The 12,136-nt window shown below is 42.2% G+C and overlaps 1 protein-coding gene across 2 annotated transcripts in view; it reads left to right on the top strand.

Moving 5' to 3' along the window:
- Window positions 1–12,136, top strand: part of SLC7A9 (solute carrier family 7 member 9) — an 824,809-nt gene that overhangs the window by 325,478 nt on the left and 487,195 nt on the right. For both annotated transcript variants that reach the window (XM_078669571.1, XM_078669572.1), the window contains exon 4: window positions 4,991–5,233. In XM_078669571.1, coding sequence (XP_078525697.1) covers window positions 4,991–5,233 — 243 coding nt within the window. The remainder of the gene's footprint in view (window positions 1–4,990; window positions 5,234–12,136) is intronic.

Genomic DNA, 12,136 nt, shown 5'->3' with positions numbered 1-12,136 from the left:
TGTGCCTTAATCTCTAATAATGCATTTCAACAAATTGGTGTACTTAAACACACAAGACTAATCCCAATAACACTTGACTAAACACTCACCATGGGTTCCGGCTCAATGTGCTGCCCAGGTAAAGCACTTCAAAGCCTCCTCAGGAGTAGTAAGTGCTATAATATTAGCATTACATTACAATATATTCATAGGGATGGGCTTCTATCCTGGCGCTGACCTTTGCTACTCATGCACAAATACTCATAACTCAATGATTGCTTATAACTGAGTGCTGCACATGCTCAGTTTTATTCTGCCCGTGACAGTGTACATCAATGCAGAGCATTGCATCATAAATAAGAGGTACCACCAGTGGTGCAGAAACAACATTCCCACAGGCCATTTTAAATTACAGACAGCTCAGTTCAGTAACAGAAAGAGGAAAACCTTGCTCACTGTTTCTGAACTGTACTATCTGAAAATAAAGTACTAACTCAAAGAAAAATCTGGATACATTAATTCACTTTATGCCCTGCATGTCGATAAAACAGGCGCTTGGTTCGGCGGTCTCCAGAAAAGACCATGATGATAGGGCCCACAGCCTAGGGCTACTCGGATAATACTATGGAAACAATGACAGAGTCCCTAAAAATCTGAGTGTTCCAAGCACATCAGTTCAGTATATGCAGTCGATCCTTAAGGTCCTGATTTGACGGCCATAAAATCTTTGAGCGTCTTGAAGATGACCTACCGGAAATTTAAAACCTTCCATCTCCACAATATTTGGCAGACAGACACTACATGTCTAGCAGTCAAAGGGCACTGCGAAGTAAAGGAGAGCTAAGCAGGGAGATGCTTAACAATGCACATGCTCTGATTGTGCTCGAAAATCTGACCCTTCCTTGTTATGGACCAAACTGACCCCAGAGCACTGCTTTTCAAGATGCACCTCACTGGCAGTGACTTGAGATGCATCTGTCCGTGAGTCATGCAGATCACCCTCCTCATCCCTTTCCTGTCTGCTCCACACTACATGACCTGGGACTGGAGGGCAGCCTGAGTACTGGACCAGCAATGGATCAAGGATGATCTGACCCTTGCGGATAGGATGTGATTTGGTATTGCCCGAGGTGGCAAGGGTGCAGCCTCCTTGACAATGCAAATATTGCTGAGTGAGATGCTGCGCTCGCTGCAATTGAAGGTCCAGTTTGGAGAACTGATGCAGCCTGAGGCAGGCCTAACAATAGAGCATGGCAGCAATGGCATTCATAAAAAGCACCCTTGTAAAGCCCATGTGGCTGGCAAGATGGTGGCTTTAAAAGGGACCAACTCTGGCGAGGCTGAGCTCAAGCCTTAGGAAACACTCTTGAACTTGATCATCATAAAAGCCCACTCCCCTGCCCCACCTTCCTCCAGTGCACACATGAGTGCAGTAAGTTATGCATACCTTAGTTTTTTTATACATTATTTTATTGATTCTAATTGTATATAGTGTATCGTAACATTACATTGCTGTAGCCAATGATACATTATTACATTTTTTCGAGATTTGCATCTTAGCAGTTGCCTGAAATTCTTGCTATTGAGATATCCTATGTATCATCTCATCATCCTTTGTCATGCTTCCGCATTACAAGAGCTTCCATTGTCAGTGGTTGTTACATAGGTACATTTCCTAGGATTTCAAATGAAAGGAAAGCAAAACCGTGACTTCACATAACTACCCACCCACTCAACTGGCTCACCCGTACGTCTTGTAACTCGGACCGGGGTTATTATACCATTCATGCTTTGGGTTACCCTGTAGAGGTTATTATGTTTTCAAGACGGCATTCATACTGGACGGCCTAATAAGCAAAGTAATTCTATGTGGGATGACTACACTACGACTCAGAAGTTATGCATACCTTAGTGTTGTAGCACAGCTGAGGTCTAACTTGGCAAACCTGGCTGCACCCCAATCCCCAGAGCTTACATGAAACAATTAACGTGCTTGGGTCAACATCTATATGCCAAGTATATTTAGCTGTGGAAAGGCTAGTTTCAACATTCTGTCCAAGCACGGCAACTGAGTCAGTCTGGGCAGACACCTGAGAAACCAGAGAGTCATGCCAGAATCCACCAGCTTCCAAATGTATAGCGTCCAGTTAACTCATCTCCTTGCCATTCAGCGGCAGCAGTACAGACATAATGTGCTATGCTGAAAGGCCACACTTGTGAAGCACACCCAGCCTTTGAAAGGCTGGTTTAGCAACATAATGAATAATTGGCTGGGCTATGCACAGGTTCGGGAAATGTGTACATGATTCAACATACATAAGCAACACTTCAGGTCACAATATGGTCGCATGTAGGTTCATCTTCATGAACTGGCTCTGGGTTTGGTCTTCCTATTTTCTACAGCCCAGACAGTTATTTTATGAATACTCTGTATGCTCCATAATACTGTTCATATCTCGGAATAAGACTATGATGTCCTTTCTATCACTGTGGTCTTGTACAATCGAAATAGGTTTCCATCTCTCCCCGTGAGACTTGGAACTGCCTGAAACCCATGCTCTACCACCTTTCAGCTACTCTATCCTGCAGGCTGCATAACTGTCTCACCATGGGTATGCCAAAAGCACACACCAGCGCATGTGCCCTTCAGTGGGTTTTTATCATTTACCATATGTCAAGTGAATAGAAGCATTTTTTTAAACTATCACAAATTCAAATAATCAGTCCATTTGCAACTTGTACAGTACAAGCTAAGCCAATCAGTGCAAGGAGTTTTCAAAACTCTTAGGAAGATGAACTTTCATGCAAAATGTAAGAAAGTGGGTTGTTGGTTAGGTGGGTGAAAATTCAACTCAAACAACAGATCAATCCTTGTCATGGCAAACCAAAAAGGTCACTAAATTAACCTATGCCTTATCCTCTGTTAGCATGGCACAAAAGCAGGCATGCTTAAGTTACAAGCAAAGTGTTTATGCAGTACACAAACAGTAATAAAGGATCAATACCACACAAGAAAAAAAACCACAATATTTTCGAAAAAGGGTACATTTTAGTAAATTAAATGATACCAGAATGACAAAATCAAATCACTAGAACCAGAGATATGCAATTTTAAAGTTTTAAGTAGAAATATGCCTAAAAGCACGGAGCTCCACTCTCAGTCATCTGGTCATGTTAGACCTGGGGGATATTGTTTCTTTCTTTCGGCCCAGAACAGCATTAGCTTGGATGCCTAAATTAGGCCGTCTTCCGACGACGTGAAGTCAGTGGTGTATATGGCTGCTGCTCCACCATGAAGGTATTTACAAAATCAGAGTGAGCTTAGTCTCCACCAATGGAACCTAAGGAGTTCCCCACTTTTAAATGGGTTTGGAAACCTGACAATACTCAGTGGGTTTTCAATTACTGCCCAATTAAGGCATTGATGACAGCTGGCTTCAATAACATTGCCATTAGAGTATAAATATAAGGTCTGATCACTACAGTGACTTTGTGAGTTACTTTCTTGGGAAAATCTTTAACATGGCCTTCCTTCTGCCTCCAATCCTTTCAATTTCAGATATATGTAGAAGAAGAACAGCCTCTTCTTTATGGGCATCTTCTACACTTGCCTGTTTCGACCCCCCTATTGCAAGGCATGGGCAAAGACTATCACTTTTCACTTGTGAGGAGAAAGGATATTGTAAAGCTCCTGTGTGGGACAACCTGAAGCCGCCATTTGTCAGTGAGACCACTGACAGTTGCCCCCTTTTCCTATTGCTTTTCGTCTCCAAAACAATTTGTGGGTTTTCATCTGTCCCGTGGAACTTGGAACTGCAAGAAACTCATGCTCTACCACCCTTCAGCTACTCTAACCTGCAGGCTGCATCACTGTCCTACCATGGGCATGCCAAAAGCACACACCAGTGCCATGTGCCCATGAAACAAGCATCCTGGACCGGTTCCTGGCTAATCAGTCGTTATCAGCCAGGCTAGCTTGAATCCAGTGGCAAGGTGAGCAAGGGACTCACGTCTGGGCATACCCTGCCAACTTAGGGCGAACAAAGCAAAACCAAAGGGATCCAGGGAAGAACTGGGTGGCGGAGTGAGCTAAAGAAAGATGATGGATTAAACCCAGATCAGTTGACTGGGGGTGAGTGCTTGCAATGTTTAACACTTCGTCCATCATCCCCTTTGGTTTTGAAATGACTGCCTAAGCCTTATTTTCGCTGCAACTGTTTTCATTATTGCAAGTTTCCCCTAAAAAAAATGTGCTTCCTTATAATTTCCAAAAGGCATGCAATATTATCAGATAACAGAAATGTGCAAAATGCTCCAAATGGGAAAACTGTCGGTTAACCCATTTAGATATGTATTCCTTTCTGGACCACTCCCACAAAGTTTGGAGAGTATTGAGGAATAAAACAATTCTGGATCAGTTCATCACATCACAGAGGGCTCCTTGAAACACAGATTTTCGATGTGACCACAGGTTATCCACTGCAATAATGGCTTGAATGTTGCTACAATTTAAATTCTAGTGAATCCATCTCTTTTCAGAGTACAGTGAGAGTTGTGGATTTAGGAAATCTCGCAATTTTTCTTTTGAAAAACACTCTGTGGGATGTTTAACAAAGAGTTACTCAACATCTGCTGACTTTTTATTTGGACTAACAATGTTCCTGGTGAATCACATAATAAACCGAAGTAGACACATGTTTGCACTTATTCCAGGGAAGAATCACTTATATTTGTTTTCTTAGGAATATAAGGGGTTTCCACTCTCATATTTGTACACTTATTTGTGTTTGGGGTAAGTTGTTTTAAACCACAGAACGACTCAAACAACCTAAGAAGCATACACAGTTTAGTTTTCAGTGCAGTTTATCAGTACAGTGTGGCCCTTAAACAAAAAAAGCGAGGATCCGGAACCTGTTTCTAGCTGGCGCATCAGTAGTTACCAATAGCTTGGCTAGTATGTAATTTAAAAACTGATTGATCATTCATTAGTATGTCCTTTACTTTTTTGCAGGTGCTCTATGTTTTGCTGAACTTGGCACAATGATAACAAAGTCTGGTGGAGAATACCCTTACCTTATGGAGGCCTTTGGTCCAATTCCTGCCTACCTCTTCTCCTGGTCTAGTCTGTTGGTAATTAAACCGTCAGCCTTTGCTATAATTTGCCTAGGATTTGCAGAGTACGTGTCCGCTCCATTCTATCCTGGCTGTCAGCCTCCCACAGTGGCTGTGAAGTGCCTGGCAGCTGCTGCCATCTGTAAGTTTCTTCCACTCTAATATTTTGCCTTCAAATGTTAACACAACAATAGAAGTCAAATACTTGAACATTGTGAAAATAGAACAAGTCACACATTGTTAAGATGTTAAATGTGTTACATGGTTGTGAACACAGGTGAGCCACACAGTTAACTATCACAATATAGCACTAACAAAAGCCTAAATTAATATATCAATTTAAATGTACACACGCACATGTGTAAATGTGTGTTAAAAATAAGCATGGTTTCCTTCTTTTGTATCGTGTATCTTGTAACAGAAAATTCATCAATCAAACACTTCTAATTTTGAAAATTAGTAGTGTTTGATGGATGAATTTACTGTTATAAGATGGCGTATAGAACCGCACTGAAAATACTGTGTCAAACCTATGTCAGTTTCTATGAATTAGATTGTTTGATCTCATGTTATAAATGTAATGAGCGAGGGTGCTCCTATGCCGTGAACATGGTTGTTGGATACAACTGAAACGTGTTGACTAGCACTCACCTGCAATAAAAACCTTTAAGGGGCCACGATTGGAGTGCTGTCCCAGTTTTCATTGGGTGGAAAGCGGGACCCTTTGATATAAATGATGAGTAGGCAGACACCTTTTCGCAGCGGCACCACAGGCATTCTGGTAGCACGCCAGCATCCGCCATTGGAGGACGAATATATATATATATATGTATAATGCAACTTACACTAATTAAATTCACTATAAACATTCTGTAATGAAACAACCCAGAGCTCCATGCGTTGGCTATAGCAAGTTAATACATTAGCCTGCCATAAACGTGGGACACAGAGTCATCTGTTGTTTCACCTACAGAATCTCATTACCCATTAAGTGGCGTAGTTGAGCTTAGACTGTCATACAATGGATTACTGAGTCTCTTAGACATAGCTAACAATACAACTAATTTGTACCTGAAAAGTAAAGTATTGCAGCTGATATGATTGTTCTGCATGACTGGCAAGTAAAGGTTGATATGCAGATATAGTTGTATTTGAGATATGCAAGTTATATGACCTAAGGTTTCACAATGGACTGCACAAAAAAAGACTCTGGTGGTTTTGCTAGAAGTTCCTCTCCAAGGGCCTCAAATTCCAGCAGTGAAATATACAGTACACGAAAAAGAAGAAAGTCATACTTCTAGACAAGGCCGGCTTTAGCGCTGGTAGCGCCCCGTGTGACAATGTTTGTTGGCACCCCCAATGACCTCAGCGGATTCTCTCACCACCATATTTTAATAGTGCCCCTTAAGTTTCAATAGCCACTCTCTCTCAGATGCATTACTGTTGTTTTATAGTGCCACTCCAGGCCTCGAAAGATCCTAAAAATGTTACCAGACCTTCAGGTCTAGTGCCTTAAATAATCTACTCAACCTAATTATAATGCTCTTGACCCATAATCTGGTTTCAAATGATGTGATCCTGGGCAAGTATTTTAATTCACTGAGACAGTGCAGGGGCTGGAATGTTTCTCAACTCATGTTCAAAACCTGTCACTTTTAATAAATACATAACTAAAGCATAAAGTTGCAGCACACTATCATTTGCAATCAGCAGATTTTACATTGAAATGTCCACAGAATTTCTCACTGACATGTGATCTTAAAACTATATAGTGTACAGTGTCTGGAAGTGGAGTTTCTGCAAATATTTGTCATTTGCACGTCACCAAGTAAAGTGTTGTGATTTGTTTTTCTCCAATATAAATCTTTAATGGCATCACACTTCTGAATTACAATAAAAAGTTATTTCAAAATTTCTGATATACTGAAATAATTGTACTATTCATTCCCAATGCTGTGTTAGAAATAAAACCTGACATTTTACTGCCTTTTGTTCTTCAATTATAATGAATCTCTCACTTGACAAAAAACTAACTATAATAAGAGAAAGAAAAGTAAACACCATTTCCCAGGAACTGATAAGCAAAAATTTGTAAAAAGACAAACTGACATTTGACCTCTGTCCTTGAACAGACAAAAAGAATTGTCAAAACAAAAACAAGATTTAAAGGCTTTATTGCTCATTCATTCTGAATGAATAGAACACCTGTTCCTTCACAATGAGTAAATGCTAAAAATAGCTCCACCTAATAAAATATCACTTGACATTGCAAGTAGATTATTCGAGGCCTGCCACTCATACCTGTGTAGGGTGTCAGAGCACTTTACTTCACACACACATTACACAAAAGACAATGAACTATAAGTGTGTAAATCAGTGTATAAGCAATGTTAAATGAAACAGCTGACTACGAGGTGTAGGAGTCCCATGTCCCCATGTCATCTATACCGGTAAGCAGTATAGTTTAAGAGTGCTTGGTCTGGAGAAGCACAAACTGGGAGTTGTCTTTACTAATAAGGAAGATGTATAACAAATGATATTTGTCAAGACACACATACTGTGCCACAAATACCACATGTTATGTTTTTGCTTTTTTCATGGCAGTTCAATTAATTATGCAAATGTGATTGCACTACGTAATCTGTCGAAATGTAAACATGCATGTTGCTCCTTTCCCTTCCACTATTTAAGTCAAAATTCAATAAACAAATTTAAACAAGAAAAAGAAAAATGTATACCAAAGGAACCTTTTTTTACAACATTAGGATAATGAAAGATGTGGAAAACATCCAGACTCTCCAACCTATACTTTAACGTTTGCATGCACTCTTTGGTGACAGTTAATAGCTCACTGTTCTATATTAGGGTTTTTACCTATGACCTGCAAGTAACAAAAGGAGCTCTGACAAAAGCAGTAACCCACTGTTCTAGCTATGTTACATGCACTTTGTGATCTGCATGGTACACGTTCTTTGCACAGGCATATTAACTCTACCTGCGCTACTTTAGATGGGTCAAAACTGCCACCAGAGAAAGCTCATTGTAGGGTATTTATCATACCTCTGAAAACATCAGCTGTTCTCCTCTACCTCAGTGATAGCGCTGTGGCCCACACCGTGAGTATGCAACACAGTGCGAGGAGGTTCCTGATGATGAAGCATGCCACCTATGGTGAGTGAGGGAAATCATCCTTTAGGAGGAATATCCCATCCCAATTAGGTTATCTTCTTTTCTGTTTTTATTTCTCTTTTACTCAGACCCAGGTGTTCTATTGTGTTATATAGTGTTCAATTTGGGAGTCAACTCCTGCTGGTCTTTAAATCTTGCTCTGCCATCCTTTATGTTTCGGTTAAGTTGTTGATTCTTCATGAGTGTTTGACTTTAGAATTTGAGAATACAATGACTTTGCTTTTTTGTGTAATGTATGTGAAGTTAGTTCTTAATGTTATAGTTGCCTAGGTTGTTTAGTGATCTCTGCATAACAATTGGAGCAGTGGATAAGAGAACTAGGTCATCTGCTAGGTTAAGTTTGAGATGGTTGATTAGGTCCTGGGCCTAATATGGAGTTGAGCTAGAGTTTCTGCTTACTTAAATTTGCAAATCGTATATAAACACAAAAGCAGAGAGGCAAGGATGTACCTTGCCTAATATATTAGTTGTTTTAATCTTTTTTGACAAGTTATTTGTTGGTAATTCCACCTGCACCCATCTTCCAGTGAGAAACTGCATTATTAGGTTCAATAAAGCACTTTTTTCGTCAGACCCTTTTGATGACATTTTTGTGGGCACAATATCATATAGACAACATTCAAAGGATGTAAATCAATAAACATTACAGAAAAATACTAATGATGGAAACAGTTCCAGTGCCCTATATTTCACCATTACCTCACAAAGAACAGTAAACAATAATTCATGTGGGAAAAATAACGAAAAAGGGCTCATATAGCGTGCAATATCAATGGGGTATTAGCTGGGCCAGAAATAAAGGGACAAGACCAGTGGACTGGGGAAGTGATTCTTAGGATCTCAGGGAAGATCAGAACTGAAAGAAGTTTAATGCTCTTGTGCGAGTTGGACAGTTGGTGAGTGGTAGGACTTCTAGGAGAAAAGTGACCAGTGGCCCCAATTAATATTAAAAACATTTATAAGTATCTTGCAGAATGTCTTTAATCCGTTTCAACGTTAATGTATACCAAAGCCTGCTGTACCATTGTGTAAGGGAGGGTGCTGTGATTTTATTCCGGGCAGTCACCAGGGTCGTCCTAGCCGCTCCCCGACACAGCCACATAATGGAGCGACCACTGGAGGTTTGGTGTTTTAAGATATCATCACACACCCCTAATAGCACAAAGCTGGGGTAGATTGAATGAGATAGCCCAGTACAATTTAAATTTGTGCCAACATTTCTGTCCAGAATGGTCATAGGAACAGGTAATCCCACCAGATACGTCGGAAGACTCCTAGTACACCCCAAACCCTCCAGCAGAGATCTGATGTGTTAGGGAATATGGTTATCAGTTTAATGGGGTAGAGGTACCAATCTAACAAAATCTTGTAGTTTGGTTTTCTCCAAGACCAAAAGAAAGGTTGTATCTGGGAATGTTTTTCCACAGTTTCTACAACTGCTTTTCAGGTATTAGGCCACCGAGGATGCTTTACAAATACACATGTTATGTTATTTGTTGTGGTAGGAGAAAGCAAAGACAAATGGTATGTCCACCTATACTTAATATTGACCTTGCATAATTTATCGGTAATTGGTCTGAATTGCTGTCTCTGAGCCAGAGTCGCTGGGGCTACATACTGGAATACGTGGCAAGACACTCCGTGAAAGATCACCTCATTCAGTTTCCTTGCAGCCTGGAGGATGGCCTCCTTTATTTTGAAAGAATGTAATTTTGCCAAGACATCTCTAGGCCATTTCTATCACTTTGGGTTAGTAGGCCTACTCTGTGGACATCTTCCAGCTTGGCCTTGGGGCCCCCCATATCAGTAGTTCAGAAAACAGACCCACTACCGAATACGTCCAAGTCTGGTCCCTCTGCTCCCTCCTCCAGACATCGCAGCCTGATGTTATTGCATCGAGAACGATTTTAGAGGTCCTCACACTTCAGAAGCATTGCGTGTGGATGTGCTTTAAAACGGCTGGTGGCGCTCTCCATATGGTCCTCGGTATGATCTGATTTACAGCCAGAAATAGTGATCAGTTTGAGCTCAGGGCTGGAGATACTACTTGGGAGCTAGAAGTAACACTCTAGGGCTGGCGGTTCTGCACAAAGACTGGAGGAGTTAACGGGCCCCGGAGGAAAGCCATCCCCCTGAAGAAGATATCATGTGCTGGATTCAGAAATCCATATAGCCAGGACATCATTGTTAACTTATGGGTGGCGTGTAGTCTTCGAAGTTGCCAAAAAGGCCAAAATGAGTATCCCTCAGGGGTCATCAGACTCCCACTTCCAAGTCTTGCCACAGGTGGGAACAAGACAATAGAGGAGTCCGCTATGATACAAACCACTGACCAGAGGCTGTCTCTCTCAGTAAGCCGCCAGGGCATAATCCCCGCCCCTCTGTGGACAGGAGTCAAGCAAGAGCTGTTACAGGGCAGTCTGGAAACCCCGCAGCAAAATCAGAGCTTCGGTTGCACTTTATACATAGTGGCTCATCAGGGAGTGCAGCTGCTTCATGGTTCGGCATAGCAGGCTGTTTAGCTGCTCGCCGGCCTCCTGGCAGGTGTGTGAGTGCCAGTCCGCATAGATCACAGGTTGTGTAAGGCCTTCCGGCGCTGTATACAGGGGGGGCGATGGGAGATTACTGGGACTCACAGCGGCCCTGGCTGGTCAATTGCTCTTTTCTGCTTTTGGATGCTCACCTGGCAGGGAGATCCCTTCAGGCCTCATCAAATGATCCCTTCGCCATCGTGCCTCGTGGTGGGCTCGCATAGAATTTATGATAGTGCAGGTTCCTGTATTGTAGTGTTGTTGCTTGATGTGGAGATGTCAGGCTACCCTTGTTGTCTGCGGCCCAGATGATGTGCCACAGGACCCTCCATAATGGAGCGCATTGTGTCCCAGCCTCCCCCACAGGCCTCGCTTGGGCCCGTGACGCGTCTTCAGACGGTCTCCATGTAAAAGGTCTGTGGGGCCCTCACGGGGGGAAATTTGGCTTCATCCTGTCACTTCTCTCTCTGCTTGTTGGCCGTGATAGCCGAGGGGTGAGGAATCGCCTGAAAAAGACCGCTACCTTCATAGCTGCCAAGGTTTGAGATTGTTATGTGTGACATTTTCATAAACTCAGTTTAATTATGATTGACATTTTAACGACTACGAGTGACACTTTCTCACGAGCAAATTGAGACTCTCCTCTTCCTGTCATGTCTACCACGGTGTCCTTGGACAACTTGCACTGACTGTTCCTGCACTCTCCCTGAGCGAGACCGCACCAGAGCCCTCCTTAGGTGGCAGAGCTCACCCACAGCCGCTCCATGCAAAAGGGATTCTCCACGCGCCACCGGCCTATGGAATCACAGCCCCCTGCAGGTGCCCTGACTGACCCACTGTATGTGGTTGCCACCCCTAGGGGATCACTTTGTACAGCCCACTAACTACTAGGTAAGGTACGGCTGTTCAGTTTCATCGTCTCCTCAGCGCAAACCTGCACTCCTCTTCATCCAAGCACCATGCCCCGTCCCTGTGGAAGAAACAGTAATCAATGTTTCTTCTATTGAAGTTTTTTCTTTGGGTATTGAGCAATGGTAGGCTCAGTATGACTCGTTGTGACACCAAGTGTAATCCCACTTGACCCTTATGAAAAGCAGAAAGTGCTCCCTGAGGGCGCAGTCCAAAAATCCAGGAACTCTGCCCCATTTCACTGGTTCCATTTTGTATTGTTTGTTTTAGTAGTTTGGTTTAAAAGTGAAAATAGAAGCTCCGTATTGGCGCTGAAATCAGGGATCAGTCCATTGACTTAACATTGTCCTGGGAAGACATAGAACAAACCTTGATATATAATCTAAAGACACACATAACTGAGAGAAAAACAGAAT

The sequence above is a fragment of the Lissotriton helveticus genome, chromosome 12 (assembly GCF_964261635.1).
Source record: "Lissotriton helveticus chromosome 12, aLisHel1.1, whole genome shotgun sequence".
NCBI lineage: Eukaryota > Metazoa > Chordata > Amphibia > Caudata > Salamandridae > Lissotriton > Lissotriton helveticus.
Note: the sequence above shows the minus strand (reverse complement) of the source record. Positions and strands in the feature narration are given on the sequence as shown.